The sequence below is a fragment of the Babylonia areolata genome, chromosome 31, assembly GCF_041734735.1.
Source record: "Babylonia areolata isolate BAREFJ2019XMU chromosome 31, ASM4173473v1, whole genome shotgun sequence".
Taxonomy (NCBI): Eukaryota; Metazoa; Mollusca; class Gastropoda; order Neogastropoda; family Buccinidae; genus Babylonia; species Babylonia areolata.
The window spans coordinates 30,614,825-30,640,683 of NC_134906.1; the positions used below are offsets into that span (position 1 = coordinate 30,614,825).

A 25,859-nucleotide genomic window follows, 5' to 3' on the forward strand; every position below is an offset into this window, starting at 1 on the left:
GTGTGTTGTGTAGTGTGGGGTTGTGGTGTGTGTTGCTGTGTTGTGTAGTGTGGGATTGTGTAGTGTGTTGCTGTGTTGTGTAGTGTGGGGTTGTGTTGTGTGTTGCTGTGTTGTGTAGTGTGGGGTTGTGTTGCTGTGTTGTGTAGTGTGGGGTTGTGTTGTGTGTTGCTGTGTTGTGTAGTGTGGGGTTGTGTTGTGTAGTGTGGGGTTGTGTTCTGTGTTGCTGTGTTGTGTAGTGTGGGGTTGTGTTGTGTGTTGTGTAGTGTGGGGTTGTGTTGTGTGTTGTGTAGTGTGGGGTTGTGTTGTGTAGTGTGGGGTTGTGTTGTGTGTTGTGTAGTGTGGGGTTGTGTTGTGTAGTGTGGGGTTGTGTTGTGTAGTGTGGGGTTGTGGTGTGTGTTGCTGTGTTGTGTAGTGTGGGGTTGTGGTGTGTGTTGCTGTGTTGTGTAGTGTGGGGTTGTGGTGTGTGTTGCTGTGTTGTGTAGTGTGGGGTTGTGTTGTGTGTTGTGTAGTGTGGGTTGTGTTGTGTGTTGCTGTGTTGTGTAGTGTGGGGTTGTGTTGTGTAGTATGGGGTTGTGTTGTGTGTTGTGTAGTGTGGGGTTGTGTTGTGTGTTGTGTAGTGTGGGGTTGTGGTGTGTGTTGCTGTGTTGTGTAGTGTGGGGTTGTGTTGTGTAGTGTGGGGTTGTGTTGTGTGTTGTGTAGTGTGGGGTTGTGTTGTGTGTTGCTGTGTTGTGTAGTGTGGGGTTGTGTTGTGTGTTGTGTAGTATGGGGTTGTGTTGTGTGTTGCTGTGTTGTGTAGTGTGGGGTTGTGTTGTGTGTTGTGTAGTGTGGGGTTGTGGTGTGTGTTGCTGTGTTGTGTAGTGTGGGGTTGTGTTGTGTGTTGTGTAGTGTGGGGTTGTGGTGTGTGTTGCTGTGTTGTGTAGTGTGGGGTTGTGTTGTGTGTTGTGTAGTGTGGGGTTGTGGTGTGTGTTGCTGTGTTGTGTAGTGTGGGGTTGTGTAGTGTGTTGCTGTGTTGTGTAGTGTGGGGTTGTGGTGTGTGTTGCTGTGTTGTGTAGTGTGGGGTTGTGGTGTGTGTTGCTGTGTTGTGTAGTGTGGGGTTGTGTTGCTGTGTTGTGTAGTGTGGGGTTGTGGTGTGTGTTGCTGTGTTGTGTAGTGTGGGATTGTGTAGTGTGTTGCTGTGTTGTGTAGTGTGGGGTTGTGTTGTGTAGTGTGGGGTTGTGTTGTGTGTTGCTGTGTTGTGTAGTGTGGGGTTGTGTTGTGTGTTGCTGTGTTGTGTAGTGTGGGGTTGTGTTGTGTGTTGTGTAGTGTGGGGTTGTGTTGTGTGTTGTGTAGTGTGGGGTTGTGGTGTGTGTTGCTGTGTTGTGTAGTGTGGGGTTGTGTTGTGTGTTGTGTAGTGTGGGGTTGTGGTGTGTGTTGCTGTGTTGTGTAGTGTGGGGTTGTGTAGTGTGTTGCTGTGTTGTGTAGTGTGGGGTTGTGGTGTGTGTTGCTGTGTTGTGTAGTGTGGGGATGTGGTGTGTGTTGCTGTGTTGTGTAGTGTGGGGTTGTGTTGCTGTGTTGTGTAGTGTGGGGGTTGTGGTGTGTGTTGTTGTGTTGTGTAGTGTGGGGTTGTGTTGTGTGTTGTGTAGTGTGGGGTTGTGTTGCTGTGTTGTGTAGTGTGGGGTTGTGGTGTGTGTTGCTGTGTTGTGTAGTGTGGGGTTGTGTTGTGTGTTGTTGTGTTGTGTAGTGTGGGGTTGTGTTGCTGTGTTGTGTAGTGTGGGATTGTGTAGTGTGTTGCTGTGTTGTGTAGTGTGGGGTTGTGGTGTGTAGTGTGGGGTTGTGTAGTGTGTTGCTGTGTTGTGTAGTGTGGGGTTGTGTTGTGTAGTGTGGGATTGTGTAGTGTGTTGCTGTGTTGTGTAGTGTGGGGTTGTGTTGTGTAGTGTGGGGGTTGTGTTGCTGTGTTGTGTAGTGTGGGGTTGTGTTGTTGTGTTGTGTAGTGTGGGGTTGTGTTGCTGTGTTGTGCTGTGTGGGGTTGTGTTGTGTGTTGCTGTGTTGTGTTATACGGTGTGGGTTGTGTTGTGTTGTGTTGTGTGGGGTTGTGTTGTGTGTTGCTGTGTTGTGCTGTGTGGGGCTGTGTTGTGTGTTGCTGTGTTGTGTTATATGGTGTGGGTTGGGTTGTGTTGTGTGGGTGTCACATCTCATGACAATTCAGATGTGAGTGCTTAACCCCCTCCTTGCCCACCCACCCCATCTAGCTAGAGAGCTATGCGGGTTGCTGTTGGGCTGTCTCAGTCTCAGTTCAGGCTGTCACTGAACTGAGATCAGCCTCTTCCTGGTTAGCAAGTGACAAGATTCTGGGCTTTTCGCCCGCGACTGTCAGGAGAGGCAGCCGTGCCAGTCTTTGGGTGCTTCAGGGCTGTTGCCCGTCTTGACGCTCGTCAGTGGGGATCAGTTTCCTCCGAGTGGTCGTGTGCTCTTCGTTCTCTGTGTTCTGTGTTCTTCCAGCCCTGGGGTAGTGGTACCTCTTCTGGAAGTGTTTTCAGCCTTCCCACTTTCCGTGTCCATCCACCGACTTCCCTACCCTTCCACTGACCCTCCACTGTCTCCCCGGGTGTGGGGTTGGGTTGTGTGGGGCTGTGTTGTGTGGGGTTGTGTTGTGTTGGGTTGGGTTGGGTTGTGTGGTGTTGTGTTATGTGGGGTTGGGTTGGATTGGGTTGTGTGGGGCTGTGTTGTGTGGGGTTGTGTTGTGTCGTGTGGGGTTGGGTTGTGTTGTGTTGTGTGGGGTTGTGTTGTGTTGTGTGGGGTTGTGTTGTGTTGTGTGGTGTGGTGTTGTGTTATGTGGGGTTGGGTTGGATTGGGTTGTGTGGGGTTGTGTTGTGTTGTGTTATGTGGGGTTGGGTTGGATTGGGTTGTGTGGGGTTGTGTTGTGTTGTGTTATGTGGGGTTGGGTTGGATTGGGTTGTGTGGGGTTGGGTTGTGTGGGGTTGAGTTGTGTTGGGTGGGGTTGTGTTGGGTGGGGTTTGTTGTGTTGTGTTATGTCGTGTGGGTTGTGTTGTGTGGGGTTGGGTTGTGTTGTGTGGGGTTGTGTTGTGTTGTGTTATGTCGTGTGGGGTTGGGTGGGGGTGGGGTTGGGTGGGGTTGTGTTGTGTTGTGTTGTGTTATGTCGTGTGGGGTTGGGTTGGGTTGGGTTGGGTGGGGTTGGGTGGGGTTGTGTTGTGTTGTGTTATGTCGTGTGGGGTTGAGTTGGGTTGGGTTGGGTGGGGTGGGGTTGGGTGGGGTTGTGTTGTGTTGTGTTGTGTTGTGTTATGTCGTGTGGGGTTGAGTTGGGTTGGGTTGGGTTGGGTGGGGTTGTGTTGTGTGGGGTTGTGTTGTGTTATGTAGTGTGGGGTTGTGTGGGGTTGTGTTGTGTTGTATGGGGTTGTGTTGGGTTGTGTAGTGTGGGGTTGTGTTGTGTTGTATGGGGTTGTGTTGTGTTATGTAGTGTGGGGTTGTGTTGTGTTGTGTGGGGTTGTGTTGTGTTATGTAGTGTGGGGTTGTGTTGTGTTGTGTGGGGTTGTGTTGTATTGGGCTGTGTTGTGTTGTGTGGGGTTGTGTTGTGTTGTGTGGGGTTTTGTTGTATTGAGCTGTGTTGTGTTGTGTGGGGTTTTGTTGTATGGAATCATAGGGTGTCGTATTGTGCTGAATTGTATTGTCTTGCTTTGTGTTGTATTGTAATGTGTTATTTAGTGTGTAGAGCTGTGTTGTACAGGGTTGTGCAGGACACTCATATATATATATATATATAGAGAGAGAGAGAGAGAGAGAGAGAACAAAAACTTTAATCTCCAGGCCTCCGGCCCCCAGAAAGAGGTTAAAAGTACACCATATGGTGATCATGTAACGACATACACACACACATACACACACACACACACACACACACACACACACATATATATATATATATATAGATAGATAGATAGATAGATAGATAGATAGATAGATATACATACACATCTCTGTCTGTATATATATTTTTGTATCTATATATGTATCCATATCTAGATGTACGAACACGTGTTGGAGAAGGAGAGGGAGGTGTTTTGGATCTTCGGCACTGTGACCAGTGCAGGATACCCCATCATGGATCTATATACGTATCTATATCTGCATCTATATCTATGTGTTGACAGATGTACGAACACGTGTTGGAGAAGGAGAGGGAGGTGTTTTGGATCTTCGGCACTGTGACCTGTGCAGGATACCCCATCACTGACATCGACACTATCTCCCCCACAGGGGAGATCAACCAGAACTCTGCCCTCAACCTCATTGTCTATGGGGTCAGTGTTTGTCTCCCCTGTCTTTTCCTTTCCTTCCGTTTCCTTTTCTTTCCTTCTCTTTGTTTTTCCTGTCCACCTTGCGCTCTGTGTCAGTCCCCCCCCCCCTCCCCTCACAACACACACAGCAATATTTAGTATCGTCTGGTGTAGCACCACGTACACCCCCCCCCCCCCCCCTCACAACACACACAGCCATATTCAGTATCGTCTGGTGTAGCACCACGTACATCCCCCCCCCCTCACAACACACACAACAATATTCAGTATCGTCTGGTGTAACACCACGTACACCCCCCCCCCCTCACAACACACACAGCCATATTTAGTATCGTCTGGTGTAACACCACGTACACCCCCCCCCCCCCCCCCTCACAACACACACAGCAATATTCAGTATCGTCTGGTGTAGCACCACGTACATCCCCCCCCCCCTCACAACACACACAGCCATATTTAGTATCGTCTGGTGTAACACCACGTACACCCCCCCCCCCCCTCACAACACACACAGCCATATTTAGTATCGTCTGGTGTAACACCACGTACACCCCCCCCCCCTCACAACACACACAGCAATATTCAGTATCGTCTGGTGTAGCACCACGTACACACCCCCCCCCCCCCCCTCACAACACACACAGCAATATTCAGTATCGTCTGGTGTAGCACCACAGTTTTCCTGACGTTACTCTCACCACGCACATCCCCCCCCCCCCTCACACCCCCCCACTCACAACACACACAGCAATATTCAGTATCGTCTGGTGTAACACCACGTACACCCCCCCCCCCCCACTCACAACACACACAGCAATATTCAGTATCGTCTGGTGTAGCGCCACGTACATCCCCCCCCCCCTCACAACACACACAGCAATATTCAGTATCGTCTGGTGTAACACCACGTACACCCCCCCCCCCCCCTCACAACACACACAGCAATATTCAGTATCGTCTGGTGTAACACCACGTACACCCCCCCCCCTCCTCACAACACACACAGCAATATTCAATATCGTCTGGTGTAGCGCCACGTACATCCCCCCCCCCCCCCCTCACAACACACACAGCAATATTCAGTATCGTCTGGTGTAGCGCCACGTACATCCCCCCCACCCCCTCACAACACACACAACAATATTCAGTATCGTCTGGTGTAGCGCCACGTACACCCCCCCCCCCCCTCACAACACACACAGCCATATTCAGTATCGTCTGGTGTAGCGCCACGTACATCCCCCCCCCTCACAACACACACAGCCATATTCAGTATCGTCTGGTGTAGCGCCACGTACATCCCCCCCCCCTCACAACACACACAGCCATATTCAGTATCGTCTGGTGTAACACCACGTACACCCCCCCCCCTCACAACACACACAGCAATATTCAGTATCGTCTGGTGTAGCACCACGTACACCCCCCCCCCCTCACAACACACACAGCAATATTCAGTATCGTCTGGTGTAACACCACGTACACCCCCCCCCCCCCTCACAACACACACAGCAATATTCAGTATCGTCTGGTGTAACACCACGTACACCCCCCCCCCCCTCACAACACACACAGCAATATTCAGTATCGTCTGGTGTAACACCACGTACACCCCCCCCCCCCTCACAACACACACAGCAATATTCAGTATCGTCTGGTGTAACACCACGTACACCCCCCCCCCCCTCACAACACACACAGCAATATTCAGTATCGTCTGGTGTAGCGCCACGTACACCCCCCCCCCCCCTCACAACACACACAGCAATATTCAGTATCGTCTGGTGTAGCACCACAGTTTTCCTGGCGTTACTCTCACCACGTACATTCCTCCCCCCCCCAGCCCCCCCCCCCTTTTACAAAGATATATATATACATATATATATATAGATATATATACTGAGTATGGCTGCGTTTGTGAGGGAGGTGGGAGTACGTGGGCGTATGTGCGTGTGCTTATATAAGTAAGTAAGTAAGTGCATGCGTGTGTGTGTGTGTGTGTGTGTGTGTGTGCCGTGGAAGCTGCGATACGTGGCCTAGGAATGAGTGTGTGGAGGAGGGGGGGTGGGGTGCAGGGTAATTTGGGAGATGGTGTGTGTGTGTGTGTGTGTGTGTGTGTGTATGTATGTGTGTGTGTGTGTATGTATGTGTGTGTGTGTGTGTGTCGGGGCTCATGTATGTTTATGTGTATCTGTTTGTGCTTTCATATCTGTGAAACTGCATGTCTGTTGCATATCTGTTATGAATTTGTGTGTTTGTGTGTGTGATTGTGTGTCTACATGTTTTACATTTATTTTGCTGATTTGCTTATCTATCATCATTATTGTCTTTTTATTTTCTTTTTATTGTTATTATTACTATTATTATTACTTCTACTATTATTATTGTTATTTTTATTATTACTCTTTTTTTTCTCAAGGCCTGACTAAGCGCGTTGGGTTACTCTGCTGGTCAGGCATCTGCTTGGCAGATGTGATGTAGCATATATGGATTTGTCGGAACGCAGTGACGTCTCCTTGAGCTACTGAAACTGAAACTGAAACTGATACTGATACTGACACAGCGCCAAAGCTGTTCAGTGTCTTTGTACCGTTTGTCCTCGAGCTTAACAGAATAAATATCGATCTTTGAGGGTTATAATCATTATTTATGAGTCTGTGTGTGTGTCGTGTGTGTGTGTGCGCGCGCGCGCGTGTATGCGTGTGTATGTGTGTGCGTGCGTGTGCGTGTATGTGTGTGTGTTGCTCATGACTGTATGTTATAGCGGTCACATTGAAACGATTATTCCCACAAAGAAAGTCCATGGTTAACACTGTATCTGCTGTCTGTATTCTGACAGTTCTGTGCTGATGCTTCATGTAGGAGACCTTCACTGTCGCCTGGTCATTGTGTGATTTTAATGATTTGATCACCGTCTTAATCATTAAAAATGTGTGATCAGCTGACACCACAAAGTGCAGTAATGTTGAGCACGTGTGTATAGGCACGTGCATGTGTGTTTCAAGAGTCCATGTTGTGACAACAGTTTGCTGATGTCAGCCTCGGGTTTTGTGCGTCCCCCAGCCTCATTGACCCCCACCCCCACCCTCCCTCTCCCTCCCTCTCCCCCCTACCTCTCCCTCCCTCTCCCCCCTCCCTCTCCCCCCCCCCAACCCCCACCCCCACCACCCCCCAGAAAAAAACCCACTTGACTGTACATCTAGTGTGTGTAGTCCCGGTTTGACGTTTTTCACGTGCAGTCGTGGAGTCTTGCATGTGCGTTTGTGTCACTGCTGAGCAGAGGTTCAAGTCTCTCTGTCCTGTCTGTGACACTTTTCCTGGCTTTGCGCCCGCGGTCTTCTGGAAGGAAGGTGGAGCCCGTTTAGGGTTGGGGTGTTTTGCCCAGTCCGTTGGCACCCTCATTTGGGGATTGTTTTTTCTCCGGGTGGCCATTGATTCCGTGTGTCTGTGTTCAAAGTGCGCCAGCTACAGAGGATGGGAGTACCCTGCTGGAGGTTTGTCGTCTGTTATTTCTGTTTCCAACGAGGTGTGTTGTCTGTTATGTCTGTTTCCAACGAGCTGTGTCGTCTGTTATTTCTGTTTCCAACGAGCTGTGTCGTCTGTTATTTCTGTTTCCAACGAGCTGTGTCGTCTGTTATTTCTGTTTCCAACGAGGTGTGTCGTCTGTTATTTCTGTTTCCAACGAGGTGTGTCGTCTGTTATTTCTGTTTCCAACGAGGTGTGTCGTCTGTTATGTCTGTTTCCAACGAGGTGTGTCGTCTGTTATTTCTGTTTCCAACGAGGTGTGTTGTCTGTTATTCTGTTTCCAACGAGGTGTGTTGTCTGTTATTTCTGTTTCCAACGAGCTGTGTCGTCTGTTATTTCTGTTTCCAACGAGCTGTGTCGTCTGTTATTTCTGTTTCCTACAGCTGTGTCGTCTGTTATTTCTGTTTGCAACGAGGTGTGTTGTCTGTTATTTCTGTTTCCAACGAGCTGTGTCGTCTGTTATTTCTGTTTCCAACGAGGTGTGTCGTCTGTTATTTCTGTTTCCAACGAGGTGTGTCGTCTGTTATTTCTGTTTCCAACGAGCTGTGTTGTCTGTTATTTCTGTTTCCTACAGCTGTGTCGTCTGTTATTTCTGTTTGCAACGAGGTGTGTTGTCTGTTATTTCTGTTTCCAACGAGGTGTGTCGTCTGTTATTTCTGTTTCCAACGAGGTGTGTCGTCTGTTATTTCTGTTTCCAACGAGCTGTGTCGTCTGTTATTTCTGTTTCCAACGAGCTGTGTTGTCTGTTATTTCTGTTTCCAACGAGGTGTGTCGTCTGTTATTTCTGTTTCCAACGAGGTGTGTTGTCTGTTATTCTGTTTGCAACGAGCTGTGTCGTCTGTTATTTCTGTTTCCAACGAGGTGTGTCGTCTGTTATTTCTGTTTCCAACGAGCTGTGTTGTCTGTTATTCTGTTTCCAACGAGCTGTGTTGTCTGTTATTCTGTTTCCTACGTCAGGGTAGTAGTAGCCGGCTGGCAGTTTTGCAGTGTCCCACCTGGTGTGCCATTTCCCCTTCAGTCTCTGTTGGCCGGGAAGTGTTGTTGCTCCAGGTGTGTGCTGACTGCTGTCTTCCTGACCCCCCCCCCCCCCCCCCCCTCCTCACTGTCTTGTTGGCTTTGTACATCTGGCTTTGTCTTCCTGCCCCCCCTCCCCCTCCCCCTCCTCACTGTCTTGTTGGCTTTGTACATCTGGCTTTGTCTTCCTGCTGCCCCCCCCACCCCTCCCCCTCCTCACTGTCTTGTTGGCTTTGTACATCTGGCTTTGTCTTCCTGCCCCCCCTCCCCCCTCCCCCTCCCCCTTCTCACTGTCTTGTTGGCTTTGTACATCTGGCTTTGTCTTCCTGCTGCCCCCCCCCCCCACCCCTCCCCCTCCTCACTGTCTTGTTGGCTTTGTACATCTGGCTTTGTCTTCCTGCCCCCCACCCCTCCCCCCCCCCCTCCTCATCACTGTCTTGTTGGCTTTGTACATCTGGCTTTGTCTTCCTGCCCCCCCTCCCCCTCCCCCTCCTCACTGTCTTGTTGGCTTTGTACATCTGGCTTTGTCTTCCTGCTGCCCCTCCCCCTCCCCCCCCCCCTCCTCATCACTGTCTTGTTGGCTTTGTACATCTGGCTTTGTCTTCCTGCCCCCCCCTCCCCCTCCCCCTCCCCCTCCTCACTGTCTTGTTGGCTTTGTACATCTGGCTTTGTCTTCCTGCTGCCCCCCCCCACCCCTCCCCCTCCTCACTGTCTTGTTGGCTTTGTACATCTGGCTTTGTCTTCCTGCCCCCCTCCCCCTCCCCCCTCCCCCTCCTCACTGTCTTGTTGGCTTTGTACATCTGGCTTTGTCTTCCTGCTGCCCCCCCCCCACCCCTCCCCCTCCTCACTGTCTTGTTGGCTTTGTACATCTGGCTTTGTCTTCCTGCCCCCCTCCCCCTCCCCCTCCCCCTCCTCACTGTCTTGTTGGCTTTGTACATCTGGCTTTGTCTTCCTGCCCCCCTCCCCTCCCCCTCCTCATCACTGTCTTGTTGGCTTTGTACATCTGGCTTTGTCTTCCTGCCCCCCCCTCCCCCCTCCCCCTCCCCCTCCCCCTTCCCCTCCTCCTCACTGTCTTGTTGGCTTTGTACATCTGGCTTTGTCTTCCTGCTGCCCCCCCTCCCCCTCCCCCCCCCCTCCCCCTCCCCCTTCCCCTCCTCCTCACTGTCTTGTTGGCTTTGTACATCTGGCTTTGTCTTCCTGCCCCCCCCCTCCCCCTCCCCCTCCCCCTCCCCCTTCCCCTCCTCCTCACTGTCTTGTTGGCTTTGTACATCTGGCTTTGTCTTCCTGCCCCCCCCCTTCCCCTCCCCCTCCCCCTCCCCCTCCCCCTTCCCCTCCTCCTCACTGTCTTGTTGGCTTTGTACATCTGGCTTTGTCTTCCTGCCCCCCCTCCCCCTCCCCCTCCCCCCACCCCCTCCTCCTCACTGTCTTGTTGGCTTTGTACATCTGGCTTTGTCTTCCTGCCCCCCTCCCCCTCATCACTGTCTTGTTGGCTTTGTACATCTGGCTTTGTCTTCCTGCCCCCCTCCCCTCCCCCTCCTCATCACTGTCTTGTTGGCTTTGTACATCTGGCTTTGTCTTCCTGCTGCCCCCCCTCCCCCTCCCCCACCCTCCCCCTTCCCCCTTCCCCTCCTCCTCACTGTCTTGTTGGCTTTGTACATCTGGCTTTGTCTTCCTGCTGCCCCCCCCCCACCCCTCCCCCTCCTCACTGTCTTGTTGGCTTTGTACATCTGGCTTTGTCTTCCTGCCCCCCTCCCCCCTCCCCCTCCCCCTCCTCACTGTCTTGTTGGCTTTGTACATCTGGCTTTGTCTTCCTGCCCCCCTCCCCTCCCCCTCCTCATCACTGTCTTGTTGGCTTTGTACATCTGGCTTTGTCTTCCTGCCCCCCCCTCCCCCTCCCCCTCCCCCTCCCCCTTCCCCTCCTCCTCACTGTCTTGTTGGCTTTGTACATCTGGCTTTGTCTTCCTGCTGCCCCCCCTCCCCCTCCCCCCCCCTCCCCCTCCCCCTTCCCCTCCTCCTCACTGTCTTGTTGGCTTTGTACATCTGGCTTTGTCTTCCTGCCCCCCCCTCCCCCTCCCCCTCCCCCTCCCCCTTCCCCTCCTCCTCACTGTCTTGTTGGCTTTGTACATCTGGCTTTGTCTTCCTGCCCCCCCCCTTCCCCTCCCCCTCCCCCTCCCCCTCCCCCTTCCCCTCCTCCTCACTGTCTTGTTGGCTTTGTACATCTGGCTTTGTCTTCCTGCCCCCCCTCCCCCTCCCCCCTCCCCCCCACCCCCTCCTCCTCACTGTCTTGTTGGCTTTGTACATCTGGCTTTGTCTTCCTGCCCCCCTCCCCCTCATCACTGTCTTGTTGGCTTTGTACATCTGGCTTTGTCTTCCTGCCCCCCCTCCCCCTCCCCCTCCTCACTGTCTTGTTGGCTTTGTACATCTGGCTTTGTCTTCCTGCCCCCCACCCCTCCCCCTCCTCACTGTCTTGTTGGCTTTGTACATCTGGCTTTGTCTTCCTGCCCCCCTCCCCTCCCCCTCCTCATCACTGTCTTGTTGGCTTTGTACATCTGGCTTTGTCTTCCTGCTGCCCCCCCTCCCCCTCCCCCACCCTCCCCCTTCCCCCTTCCCCTCCTCCTCACTGTCTTGTTGGCTTTGTACATCTGGCTTTGTCTTCCTGCTGCCCCCCCTCCCCCTCCCCCCCCCCTCCCCCTCCCCCCTTCCCCTCCTCCTCACTGTCTTGTTGGCTTTGTACATCTGGCTTTGTCTTCCTGCCCCCCCTCCCCCTCCCCCTCCCCCTCCCCCTTCCCCTCCTCCTCACTGTCTTGTTGGCTTTGTACATCTGGCTTTGTCTTCCTGCCCCCCCCCCCTTCCCCTCCCCCTCCCCCTCCCCCTCCCCCTTCCCCTCCTCCTCACTGTCTTGTTGGCTTTGTACATCTGGCTTTGTCTTCCTGCCCTCCCTCCCCCTCCCCCTCCCCCCACCCCCTCCTCCTCACTGTCTTGTTGGCTTTGTACATCTGGCTTTGTCTTCCTGCCCCCCTCCCCCTCATCACTGTCTTGTTGGCTTTGTACATCTGGCTTTGTCTTCCTGCCCCCCCTCCCCCTCCCCCTCCCCCTCCTCACTGTCTTGTTGGCTTTGTACATCTGGCTTTGTCTTCCTGCCCCCCACCCCTCCCCCTCCTCACTGTCTTGTTGGCTTTGTACATCTGGCTTTGTCTCCCTGCCCCCCCTCCCCCTCCTCCTCACTGTCTTGTTGGCTTTGTACATCTGGCTTTGTCTTCCTGCATAGTGCTTCAGTCTCTTGTTGTGTCGTGCATAGTGCTTCACTCTCTTGTTGTGTCGTGCATAGTGCTTCACTTCTCTTGTTGTGTCGTGCATAGTGCTTCACTTCTCTTGTTGTGTCGTGCATAGTGCTTCAGTCTCTTGTTGTGTCGTGCATAGTGCTTCAGTCTCTTGTTGTGTCGTGCATAGTGCTTCAGTCTCTTGTGTCGTGCATAGTGCTTCAGTCTCTTGTTGTGTCGTGCATAGTGCTTCAGTCTCTTGTTGTGTCGTGCATAGTGCTTCAGTCTCTTGTTGTGTCGTGCATAGTGCTTCAGTCTCTTGTTGTGTCGTGCATAGTGCTTCAGTCTCTTGTTGTGTCGTGCATAGTGCTTCAGTCTCTTCTTTATCACACGGCCTGAGTGTGCACACTGATATTTTCCAAACTGGTTGCCGCTGGAAGGCCGTGTCTTCAAGTTCTGTATTTTGTGGTGTTTTTTAATTTATCCATTCACTCGTTATTTTAGGGTATCAGTTATTGCGGCTGGGATTGAGTTCATTGTTTGGTTAGTCTTATGTTTGTAGGTGATGAAATATATATGAACTTTTCTTGTTATAGTCCGTGTTTGTCTTGTGTCGGTGTAAGAACTGGGTTGGGCGAGGGGTGGGGGTGGAGGTGGGCGAGGAGTGGGGGCGGGGGCGGCTGGTGTCCGTTCTCTCTTAGAACCTGACACATGTCATTGTCATACACCTTTACAAAGTGAGCGTTGACAAAGTTACCACAAAGAAAGTCCATGATTAACACTGTATCTGCTGTCTATATTCTGACAGTTACCTGCTGATGCTTCATGAATGAGACTTTCACTGTCACCTGGTCATTGTGTAACTTAACGTTTTTATTATTGTCTTCATTGGTAAATGTATGTCACTGTGGATCGATCATAATGGGGTATAACGATTATGGTATGTGGTGTGTGTGTGTGTGTGTGTGTGTGTGTGTGTTCAAATGTACATGTTATGCAAGTTTACAAAGTGTTGACAAAGTTACCACAAAGAAAGTCCATGATTAACACTGTATCTGCTGTCTATATTCTGACAGTTCCCTGCTGATGCTTCATGAATGAGACTTTCACTGTCACCTGGTCATTGTGTAACTTAACGTTTTTATTAGCATCTTGACATCGACAGATGATAATGTGACATAGACCAGTACCTTTTTAACCACCATTTACCTTAATCAGTAACACGGGGGGGAAAATGAGTGAATGGGTATCGATCATAGGTGGGTTCAATGAATCTATATTCGTTCAGTTTATTTGCAGTTGTGCTGTGCGTTTGTTGCCATGTGTGCATGCGCCCGTGTTCATGTGTCCACATTTTGTTTTACGCATGCTTAGAAAATAACGATTGCAAAGAGGACAAAGTTGTGTACCTCGTGTCAGGAGAGAGTTACCACTCTTTGTTTGTATTACAAAAAGCCGATGATTATCAATCACATCTGCTGTCTATATTCTGACAGTTCTCTGCTGATGCTTGTGGTATGAGGCTTTCCTAGTGGACCGGTTACTTTATTGTTTTGACTGTGAACAGAATGAAGAGGAAAGTGTGGAACATGAAGAGAACGGCGATAACAAGAAAGGAAAATGCAGGAAGTCAATACAAAAACACCTCCACAGAGTGGCCACCCCCTCCACTCACAATTAAAATCAATGCTGCTTGTGCCACCCATTCACACAGCACACAGGAAAACAAACGGTTCTTTGGAACGAACACACACGGCCTGAAAAACTCCGGACTTGTTCTCATACCGATCTGAAAGAACACTTTATTAAAGAACACTTTAGGGAAGAACACTTTATTAAAGAACACTTTAGGGAAGAACACTTTATTAAAGAACACTTTATTAAAGAACACTTTAGGGAAGAACACTTTATTAAAGAACACTTTAGGGAAGAACACTGACATCAAACAGCTACAGCAGTGTCCTGCAGGGTTGAGATGTGAACCTTGTGCAGACATCTATAAAAGTTGTCAATAAAATCAGTGACATTTCAAAAGTACACAATGTAACAAGTGTTTCTTAACGCTGATCCACAATAGTCTTCTTTCAGCCAGGTTTAGCTGTGATTGGGTCAACTTTGTGTGTGTCATGGTGTGTGTGTGTGTGTGTGTGTGTGTGCGTTGGTGTGTGTGTGTGTGTGATGGTGTGTGTGTGTGCATGTGATGGTGTATGTGTGTATATATATAATGTGTGCGTGTGCGTGTGATGGTGAATGTGTGTATATATATGTGTGTGTGTGGTTGGTGTTGGTGTGTGTGTGTGGTTGGTGTGTGTGTGTGTGGTTGGGGTGTGTGTGTGTGTGTGTATGTGGTTGATGTGTGTGTGTGGTTGGTGTGTGTGTGTAATGTGTGTGTGTGTGTGGTTGGTGTGTGTGTGTGTGGTTGGTGCGCGCGCGTGTGTGTGTGTGTGCGTGTAATGTGTGTGTGTGTTGGCAGGAGCACGAGAGTCACCTGAACATGATGGACGGACTGATCGTACAACTGCTGCAGGAGAAATGGAAAACTTTCGTCAGGTTCAGGTGAGGCAATAGAGGTAAAACCCCTGTGAGAAATGGAAAACTTTCGTCAGGTTCAGGTGAGGCAATAGAGGTAAAACCCCTGTGAGAAATGGAAAACTTTCGTCAGGTTCAGGTGTCTCTGTGTCTCTCACTCACACACACACACACACACACACACACACACACACACATACACACACACACACCACATACACACACATACACCACATACACACACACCACATACGCACACACACACACACACACACACATACACCACATACACACACACACACCACATACACACACACACATACACCACATACACACACCACACCACACCACACCACCACCACCCAACCCCCCACCCCCACCTCCCCCACCCCACCCCACCCCCAGACACACACACACACCAGACACCCACACAGCATGTTGACACTGTGTGACAGGTTCTACCGTCGCTTCGTGCTGTTCTTGCTGTACTTCTGTACCTTCGTGACGGCCTTTGCTCTCCGGCCAGGCAGAGACCTGTGTGCCTTTCGCAACGATACCAGCCAGCTGTGGGGCTGCACCCAGACTGGGCCCAACAGGACTGTCGACCCCTGCTACCTGCTGAGGCCCTACACAAAGGACGATGTTGTACGTGCGATTTTCGGAGGGTGGGGCGTTATTTTATTTTATTTTTTCTATTTGTTTCTTTGATAATGATTATAGTAATGACAATGGTAATGGCAAAAATAATAATAGTATGATGGTGATGATGATAATACTAGTACTACTACTACTACCACGGATAATAATGACAATAATAACATACTACTACTGCTACAACTACTACTACTACTAATGATGATAATATTAATGATAAGAATGATGATGATGATGATGGAAGCAATGATAACGATAAGAATGATAAGGAGGAGAGTAAAACACGATAAGACAAAATCTTTATTATCGAGGGTACGTATATATGTATGTGTATGTTCGACTATGACCATCAGAACAGCAGAGGAGGTAACTGCTGTCCCGACTCACGTCTTCCCTGAAAACACTTCATTCATTGACGTCTTCCCTGAAAACACTTCATTCATTGACGTCTTCCCTGAAAACACTTCATTCATTGACGTCTTCCCTGAAAACACTTCATTGACGTCTTCCCTGAAAACACTTCATTCATTGACGTCTTCCCTGAAAACACTTCATTGACGTCTTCCCTGAAAACACTTCATTCATTGACGTCTTCCCTGAAAACACTTCATTCATTGACGTCTTCCCTGAAAACACTTCATTGACGTCTTCCCTGAAAACACTTCATTCATTGATGTCTTCCCTGAAAACACTTCATTCACGTTTTCCCTGAAAACACACTTCATTCATTCACATCTTCCCTGAAAACACACTTCATTCATTCACATCTTCCCTGAAAACACACTTCATTCATTCACATCTTCCCTGAAAACACACTTCAATAAACTGATGTAGAGCAACGCCGTGCCACTCCATTCTTCTAATGGTGCATTTCTCGTGTGTGTGTGTGTGTGTAATGTGTGTGGTGTGTGTGTGTGTGTGTGTGTGTGTGTGTGTGCCAGGCCAGACTGGTGATGGAGGTGGGGGTGATGGTGGGAGCTGTGTTCTATCTGCTGTTGGCCCTGAAGGAGATCCAGCATCAGGGATTCCGTGTCTTCTTCTCCACTCTGGTCTGTACACTGTGGTCTGTACACTCTCTCTGGTCTGTACACTGTGGTCTGTACACTGTCACTGTGGTCAGTATGCTGTCACTGTGGTGTGTACACTGTCACTCTGGTCAGTATGCTGTCACTCTGGTCTGTACACTGTCACTCTGGTCTGTACACTGTCACTGTGGTCTGTACACTGTCACTGTGGTCTGTACACTGTCACGGTGGTCAATACACTGTCACTGTGGTGTGTACACTGTCACGGTGGTCTGTACACTGTCACGGTGGTCTGTACACTGTCACTTTGGTCTGTACACTGTCACGGTGGTCTGTACACTGTCACTGTGGTCTGTACACTGTCACTGTGGTGTGTACACTGTCACTGTGGTCAATACACTGTCACTGTGGTGTGTACACTGTCACGGTGGTCTGTACACTGTCACTGTGGTGTGTACACTGTCACTGTGGTCAATACACTGTCACTGTGGTCAGTATGCTGTCACTGTGGTCTGTACACTGTCACTGTGGTCTGTACACTGTCACTTTGGTCTGTACACTCTCTCTGGTCTGTACGCTGTCACCGTGGTCTGTACGCTGTCACCGTGGTCAGTACACTGTCACCGTGGTCTGTACACTGTCACCATGGTGTGTACACTGTCACTGTGGTGTGTACACTGTCACTGTGGTGTGTACACTGTCACTGTGGTCTGGTCTGTACGCTGTCACTGTGGTGTGTACACTGTGTACACTGTCACTGTGGTGTGTACTGTGGTGTGTACACTGTCGCTGTGGTTTGTACTGTGGTGTGTACACTGTCACTGTGGTGTGTACTGTGGTGTGTACACTGTCACTGTGGTGTGTACTGTGGTGCGTACACTGTCACTGTGGTGTGTACACTGTCACTGTGGTGTGTACTGTGGTGGTGTGTACACTGTCACTGTGGTCAGTACAAAGCAGCACATAGTATTTTCAAATATTTACATTCTGGTGATGTATTTTCCTTCAGCTGAGGCAGTAGTGTGGTGTGGCCATCGTAACTGACTGTAAGCACAATGTCAAATGAGTTCCACACTTTGCTTCAGCTGTGTGAGTGACCCATGAAACGTATTCCTGTAACCCCACGAAGAGTCCTTGTTGTTGTCTCTCAAGTGCTGTGTGTTGTGAAGCGTGCATCACGTTCCGTGCTGTGTGTTGTGAAGCGTGCATCACGTGCCGTGCTGTGTGTTGTGAAGCGTGTGTCACGTGCCGTGTTGTGAAGCGTGCATCACGTGCCGTGCTGTGTTGTGAAGCGTGCATCACGTGCCGTGCTGTGTGTTGTGAAGCGTGTGTCACGTTCCGTGCTGTGTGTTGTGAAGCGTGCATCACGTGCCGTGCTGTGTTGTGAAGCGTGTGTCACGTGCCGTGCTGTGTGTTGTGAAGCGTGCATCACGTGCCGTGCTGTGTTGTGAAGCGTGCATCACGTGCCGTGCTGTGTTGTGAAGCGTGCATCACGTGCCGTGCTGTGCTGTGTGACAGTGTGCCAGCCACGCCCCAGCCAAGGCCTTGCTGCTGCTGTCCACGGTGTTCGTGGTGCTGATGCTGCCGGGAAGAGCCTTCTGCGCTCACCAGTACGAGGACATCATGGGAGTGCTGGCTATCCTCTGCACCGCCCCCTACTTCCTCTTCTTCTGCCGGTCAGTTATCCCCCTTACTATTTCTGTCGTTCAGTTTTCTGCCCCAGATGTTGGGGGTTGATAGGAAGGTTTTATAGTTAGTTCTGTGAATGAAAACGCAGACACACACACCTTGCACACAGAGGGGTTCTCTCTCCCCTCTCCCTCCCCCCCCCCCCTCTCTCTCTCTCTCACTTCCTCTCTTCTAATATGAATTGTCTATTTATTTTTGTGCGTTTCTTTTTCTATCTTTTTTTTTTATTCATTTTTTTTCATTTTGTGCCCCAGAGTTGGGTGAAAAGAATCGTTGTCATTATGCTTATCTCAATACACTGGAAACATAAAATTTCCTTTGTTCTCTCTCTCTCTCTCTCTCTCTCTCTCTCTCTCTCACACACACACACACACACACACACACACACACACACACACACACACACACACACACAGATGCAAAAACACTATGACGAACAATTCAGTAATATCAACACTATGACGAACGATACAATAATATCAACACTATGACAAACAATAACATCAACGCTACAATCCACAGCGGTGTACGCACAGTGGGACCGTTCGTCGTCATGATCTACAAAATGATCCGGGGTGACCTGCTTCGCTTCGTCATCATCTACTCCATCTTTGTCATCGGATTCTCGCAAGGTGATTGTCATGTTGTCATCATTTTCCATTGGTGTAGTCAAGGTGATTGTCATGTTGTCATCATTTTCCATTGGTGTAGTCTGATGACCAAGGTGATTGTCATGTCATCGTTTTCCATTGGTGTAGTCTGATGATCAAGGTGATTGTCATGTTGTCATCGTTTTCCATTGGGATAGTCTGATGATCAAGGTGATTGTCATGTTGTCATCGTTTTCCATTGGTGTAGTCTGATGATCAAGGTGATTGTCATGTTGTCATCGTTTTCCATTGGTGTAGTCTGATGATCAAGGTGATTGTCATGTTATCATTTTCCATTGGTGTAGTCTGATGATCAAGGTGATTGTCATGTTGTCATTTTCCATTGGTGTAGTCTGATGATCAAGGTGATTGTCATGTTGTCATCGTTTTCCATTGGTGTAGTCTGATGATCAAGGTGATTGTCATGTTGTCATCGTTTTCCATTGGTGTAGTCTGATGATCAAGGTGATTGTCATGTTGTCATCATTTTCCATTGGTGTAGTCTGATGATCAAGGTGATTGTCATGTTGTCATCGTTTTCCATTGGTGTAGTCTGATGATCAAGGTGATTGTCATGTTGTCATCGTTTTCCATTGGTGTAGTCTGATGATCAAGGTGATTGTCATGTTGTCATCGTTTTCCATTGGTGTAGTCTGATGATCAAGGTGATTGTCATGTTGTCATCATTTTCCATTGGTGTAGTCTGATGATCAAGGTGATTGTCATGTTGTCATCGTTTTCCATTGGTGTAGTCTGATGATCAAGGTGATTGTCATGTCATCGTTTTCCATTGGGATAGTCTGATGATCAAGGTGATTGTCATGTTGTCATCATTTTCCATTGGTGTAGTCTGATGATCAAGGTGATTGTCATGTCATCGTTTTCCATTGGTGTAGTCTGATGATCAAGGTGATTGTCATGTTGTCATCATTTTCCATTGGTGTAGTCTGATGATCAAGGTGATTGTCATGTCATCGTTTTCCATTGGTGTAGTCTGATGATCAAGGTGATTGTCATGTTGTCATCATTTTCCATTGGTGTAGTCTGATGATCAAGGTGATTGTCATGTTGTCATTTTCCATTGGTGTAGTCTGATGATCAAGGTGATTGTCATGTTGTCATCGTTTTCCATTGGTGTAGTCTGATGATCAAGGTGATTGTCATGTTGTCATCATTTTCCATTGGTGTAGTCTGATGATCAAGGTGATTGTCATGTTGTCATCGTTTTCCATTGGTGTAGTCTGATGATCAAGGTGATTGTCATGTTGTCATCGTTTTCCATTGGTGTAGTCTGATGATCAAGGTGATTGTCATGTTGTCATCATTTTCCATTGGTGTAGTCTGATGATCAAGGTGATTGTCATGTTGTCATCATTTTCCATTGGTGTAGTCTGATGATCAAGGTGATTGTCATGTTGTCATCGTTTTCCATTGGTGTAGTCTGATGATCAAGGTGATTGTCATGTTGTCATCGTGGTGGGGGGGGGGGGGGGGCGTAGGGGTTGCAACCTGTTTCGTCTTTCTGCTTTCTCTATGTCTTTCAGTCTGTCTGTGGATCTTCATATCTGTCTGTCTGCCTCTCTGTCTTCTCTTTCACTTCTCTCTCCAAACCTTCTCTCTCTCTGTCTCTTTATGTCTTTGTCTGTCTGTCTGTCTGTCTGTCTGTCTGTCTGTCTGTCTCTCTCTCTCTCTCTCTCTCTCTCTCTCTCTCTCTCCCCGCCTCTCCTTCCTTCATTTCTTTATATCACTGATACTCTCCGTCCTATGATGATGATGATTGTGGTGATGATGGTGATGATTATGGTGGTGATAATGAAGATGGTGATGATTATCGTGGTCATGATGATTATGGTGGTGATGATCATGGTGATGGTGATGATTATGGTGGTGATGATCGTGGTGGTGGTGATGATCGTGGTGGTGGTGGTGATGATGATGATGATTGTGGTGGTGATGATGATGACGATGACGATGACGACAACACCACCCCCCGCCACCCCCTGACGCCCAGGCCTGTGATGTTGCAGCGTTCTTCATCGCTTTCCGCGGGAGGAGCGACGTGTTCTCGTCGTGGTGGGACTCCCCCATCGGCCTCATCTCCATGTCCGTGGGAGACTTCGACGACCTGTACGCCCTCTTCGATGAGCTGTCCTCGCCCTTCATGCAGCTGACCAAGGTACTGCTGAATCATGGGGGTAATGCTGCTTCACTTCTGGGGTGTTGAAGAAATTACCTGTCATTGTATGTGGTGAAATACTGAGGTTTAATGTGGTGATGGTTTACTGGTGGGTTGTTGAAAGCTTCACTGACTATAGTATGTGGTGAAACACAGGGGTTTAATGTGGCCATGGTTTACTGGTGGGTTGTTGAAAGCTTCACTGACTATAGTATGTGGTGAAACACAGGGGTTTAATGTGGCCATGGTTTACTGGTGGGTTGTTGAAAGCTTCACTGACTATAGTATGTGGTAAAACACAGGGGTTTAATGTGGCCATGGTTTACTGGTGGGTTGTTGAAGGCTTCACTGACTATAGTATGTGGTGAAACACAGGGGTTTAATGTGGCCATGGTTTACTGGTGGGTTGTTGAAAGCTTCACTGACTATAGTATGTGATGAAACACAGAGGTTTGATGTGGCCATGGTTTACTGGTGGGTTGTTGAAAGCTTCACTGACTATAGTATGTGGTAAAACACAGAGGTTTGATGTGGCCATGGTTTACTGGTGGGTTGTTGAAAGCTTCACTGACTATAGTATGTGATGAAACACAGAGGTTTGATGTGGCCATGGTTTACTGGTGGGTTGTTGAAAGCTTCACTGACTATAGTATGTGGTGAAACACAGGGGTTTAATGTGGTGACGATTTACTGGTGGACTGTTGAAAGCTTCACTGACTATAGTATGTGGTGAAACACAGGGGTTTAATGTGGTGACGATTTACTGGTGGACTGTTGAAAGCTTCACTGACTATAGTATGTGCTGAAACACTGGGGTTTAATGTGGCCATGGTTTACTGGTGGGTTGTTGAAAGCTTCTGAAGTCTGTGGAGCTGGTGTCATGAACCAGTGTCAAGTTCTGAACGTTCTTGCAGCCAAGCAAACTTTGTGCTGTACATCGCACAACCCAGCCATGGAAAAAGGGTGACCAGCTGACAGACAGACAGAAAACATCTCAGGTGGCCATCATTGCTATCGTTCTTGACAGGTGATGTTTGTGACAGGTGGTGTTGGTGACAGGTGATGTTGGTGACAGGTGATGTTGTGACAGGTGATGTTGGTGACAGGTGATGTTGGTGTTGGTGACAGGTGATGTTGGTGTGTTTTACAGGTGATGTTGGTGTTTGTGACAGATGATGTTGGTGACAGGTGATGTTGGTGTTGGTGACAGGTGATGTTGGTGTTGGTGACAGGTGATGTTGGTGACAGGTGATGTTGGTGACAGGTGATGTTGGTGTTGGTGACAGGTGATGTTGGTGTTTGTGACAGGTGATGTTGGTGACAGGTGGTGTTGGTGTTTGTGACAGGTGATGTTTGTGACAGGTGGTGTTGGTGTGTTTGACAGGTGATGTATGTGACAGGTGATGTTTGTGACAGGTGATGTTGGTGTGTTTGACAGGTGATGTTTGTGACAGGTGATGTTGGTGTGTTTGACAGGTGATGTATGTGACAGGTGATGTTTGTGACAGGTGATGTTGGTGTGTTTGACAGGTGATGTTTGTGACAGGTGATGTTGGTGTGTTTGACAGGTGATGTTGGTGATGTTGGTCTTTGTGACAGGTGATGTTTATGACAGGTGATGTTGGTGACAGGTGATGTTGGTGCGTTTGACAGGTGATGTTGGTGATGTTGGTGTTTGTGACAGGTGATGTTTGTGACAGGTGATGTTGGTGGCAGGTGATGTTGGTGTGTTTGACAGGTGATGTTGGTGATGTTGGTGTTTGTGACAGGTGATGTTTGTGACAGGTGATGTTGGTGTGTTTGACAGGTGATGTTGGTGTTTGTGACAGGTGATGTTTGTGACAGGTGATGTTTGTGACAGGTGATGTTGGTGTGTTTGACAGGTGATGTTTGTGACAGGTGATATTGGTGTATTTGACAGGTGATGTTGGTGACAGGTGATGTTGGTGACAGGTGATGTTGGTGACAGGTGATGTTGGTGATGTTGGTGTTTGTGACAGGTGATGTTGGTGACAGGTGATGTTGGTGTGTTTGACAGGTGATGTTTGTGACAGGTGATGTTGGTGTGTTTGACAGGTGATGTTGGTGACAGGTGATGTTGGTGACAGGTGATGTTGGTGATGTTGGTGTGTTTGACAGGTGATGTTGGTGACAGGTGATGTTGGTGACAGGTGATGTTGGTGTGTTTGACAGGTGATGTTTGTGGTGTACATGATCATGGTCACCCTGCTGTTGGTCAACATGCTGATCGCCATGATGGGAAACACGTATGAACTGGTCACCCACACCCAGAAAGAGTGGTTCAGACAGGTCAGTACTGGTTCACACAGTACTGGTTCAGACAGGTCAGTACTGGTTCAGACAGGTCAGTACTGGTTCAGACAGGATAGTGGTGGTTCAGACAGGTCAGTACTGGTTCAGACAGGTCAGTGCTGGTTCACAGCACAGCATGACACAGCACAGCACAGCATGACACAGCACAGCACAATATAACACAGCACAGCGTAGCACAGCACAGCATAACACAGCACAGCACAGCATAACACAGCACAGCACAGCATAACACAACACAGCACATTGTACAATGTAACAACAACAATAACAAAAATGTCACTATGCACAGTGGGCCAAGATAGTGCTGATGATAGAGCTGACGGTGACTCCAGACAAACACACGGCAGAACAGACCACACACAGCACAGCACAGCACAGCACAGCACAGCACAGCACAGCACAGTACAACACAGCACAGCACAACACAGCACAGCACAGCACAGCACAGCACAGCACAGCACAACACAGCACAACACAGCACAGCACAACACAGCACAGCACAACACAACACAACACAACACAACACAACACTGTATAATGTAATAACACTGTCTGTATGTACAGTGGGCCAAGATAGTGCTGATGATAGAGCTGACGGTGACTCCAGACAAACGCACGGCAGAACAGACCAAGTACACACAGCCGGCTGCAGGGGGAAAGGGCCGGGTGTTTGTCCTCCGCTGGTATCAGACGGTCAGTGTGTGTGTGTGTGTGTGTGTGCGTGCGTGTGTTTGGTGTTTGTGTACGTGTACGGTGCATATGTGTGTGCGTGTGTGTGCCTACGCATGACTGTGAATGTCTGTGACAGCTGGAAGACGTGGGTGGAGACTTTGTATTCTGTTGAAAACATCAAGGACTGATACTGCTGTGTTCATAGTGCGTGTTGTCTGTTGTCATTCTGCTGGTGGTGGTGGTGGTGGTGGTTGTTTTGGGGGGGCTCCGGGGTGGGGGGTTGGTTGTCTGGTTGGTTTGGTTTGTTGTTTTTTGGGGGTTGGGGGGGGGGGTTGGTTGTCTGGTTGGTTTGGTTTGTTGTTGTTGTTTTTTTTTTTTGGGGGGGGGGGTTGGTTGTCTGGTTGGTTTGGTTTGTTGTTTTGGGGGGGTCGGGGGGGGGGGGGGGTTGGTTGGTTGTCTGGTTGGTTTGGTTTGTTGTTGTTGTTTTTGGGGGGTTGGGGGGGGGGTTGGTTGTCTGGTTGGTTTGGTTTGTTGTTGTTTTTTTTTTGGGGGGGGGGTAGTCTGGTTGGTTTGGTTTGTTGTTGTTGTTTTTGGGGGGTTGGGGGGGGTTGGTTGGCTGGTTGGTTTGGTTTGTTGTTGTTGTTTTTGGGGGGTTGGGGGGGGTTGGTTGGCTGGTTGGTTTGGTTTGTTGTTGTTTTGAATCTCAGTTCCCGGACATTGAAAAAACAACTTAATTTTGGATTGACGTTGCATTATGCATGATGACCAATCACTTTGACACACACGTAGAGCCTGAAGACGTATACTGATGCCTGTGGGTGTGTGGCGCGGCAGGCCGAGGAGAAGGAGGAGATGGAGAGGTTGAGGGCCCAGAACAAGATCCAGCAGAGGACTCTGGCCAGGAGGAAAAACGCCCTACGTAAGAAAAACGCCCGGACAATTTTCACACACCTCGTTCGCGAGGGCAGACAGAACATATGATGGAAAACTGGCTTCCTTCCCTGTGGGGGTGTGGGCGTGTGGGTGTGCGTGTGGGTGCGTGCGTGTGTGTATGTGTGTGCGTGTGTGTGTGTGCGTGTGTGTGTGTGTGTGTGTGTGCATGTATGTGTGTGCGCGTTAGTGCGTGCGTGCGTGCGTGTCTGTGTGGGTGTGTCGGTGTGTATCTGTGTTTCTTTGTGCACGCGCGCGTGTGTGTGCGTGTGGGTGCGTGCGTGTGTGTATGTGTGTGCGTGTGTGTGTGTGCGTGTGTGTGTGTGTGTGTGTGCATGTATGTGTGTGCGCGTTAGTGCGTGCGTGCGTGCGTGTCTGTGTGGGTGTGTCGGTGTGTATCTGTGTTTCTTTGTGCACGCGCGCGTGTGTGTGCGTGTGTGCGCGCGCGTGTGCGTGTGTTCGTGTGTGTGTGTGAGACTGAGACTGTGAGTGAAAGAGGGAGAAAGAAAAACTCTGTGTGTGTGTGTATGTGTGCATGCGCGCGTGCGTGCATGTGTGTGTGTGTGTGCTTGCGTATGTGTGTGAGAGAGAGAGAGACCGACGGACTCTGTGTGTGTGTGTGTGTGTGTGTGTGTGTGTGTGTGTGTGTGTTTGAAATCTGTAAACAGCCAGGTAATATTTGCTTTGAGAATCGTGATTGGTTTTTTGGTTTTTGATAACTTTTCAATCCTGCTGACATGTTTAATTTTCTATTTGGAGAAAAATATTGACACAAGGGATGCATAATTGTGCAAAAAGTTGTCATGATGATAATGATTGTGTAAGACACACTGATGATATCTGCTGGTGCTTTTTGAAACAGGATATTTCAGGACATGACGACTCTCTCTGGGCTTTGGGGATGGCTTTTAGTCAGCCAACAGCATACAATGATTGGTTTGATCGTGCATGTCATACTGGAATTATCATCTTGTTTCAGTCGTTTTGGGAATATTCGTTTCTGTCAATATTTGGATGGGACTGATGTTGATTGTGTTGTTGTTTGGTTTGCTTGGCTTTATTGGTTGATTTACACTGGGTTTTATTTAGTTCTGACTCATATATTAAAG

At 49.1% G+C, this 25,859-nt stretch overlaps 1 protein-coding gene across 4 annotated transcripts in view; it reads left to right on the forward strand.

Moving 5' to 3' along the window:
• Nucleotides 1-25,859, forward strand: part of LOC143276195 (transient receptor potential cation channel subfamily V member 5-like) — a 70,912-nt gene that overhangs the window by 24,788 nt on the left and 20,265 nt on the right. For all 4 annotated transcript variants that reach the window (XR_013053517.1, XM_076580635.1, XM_076580636.1 and 1 more), the window contains 10 exons: nt 4,146-4,295; nt 14,565-14,647; nt 15,076-15,265; nt 16,216-16,323; nt 17,818-17,975; nt 18,511-18,620; nt 20,666-20,814; nt 23,008-23,124; nt 23,713-23,841; nt 24,655-24,739. Coding sequence is in view for 3 of the 4 variants with exons in the window: in XM_076580635.1 (XP_076436750.1) it covers nt 4,146-4,295; nt 14,565-14,647; nt 15,076-15,265; nt 16,216-16,323; nt 17,818-17,975; nt 18,511-18,620; nt 20,666-20,814; nt 23,008-23,124; nt 23,713-23,841; nt 24,655-24,739 (1,279 nt within the window). In the remaining variant the exon portion in view is untranslated. The remainder of the gene's footprint in view (nt 1-4,145; nt 4,296-14,564; nt 14,648-15,075; nt 15,266-16,215; nt 16,324-17,817; nt 17,976-18,510; nt 18,621-20,665; nt 20,815-23,007; nt 23,125-23,712; nt 23,842-24,654; nt 24,740-25,859) is intronic.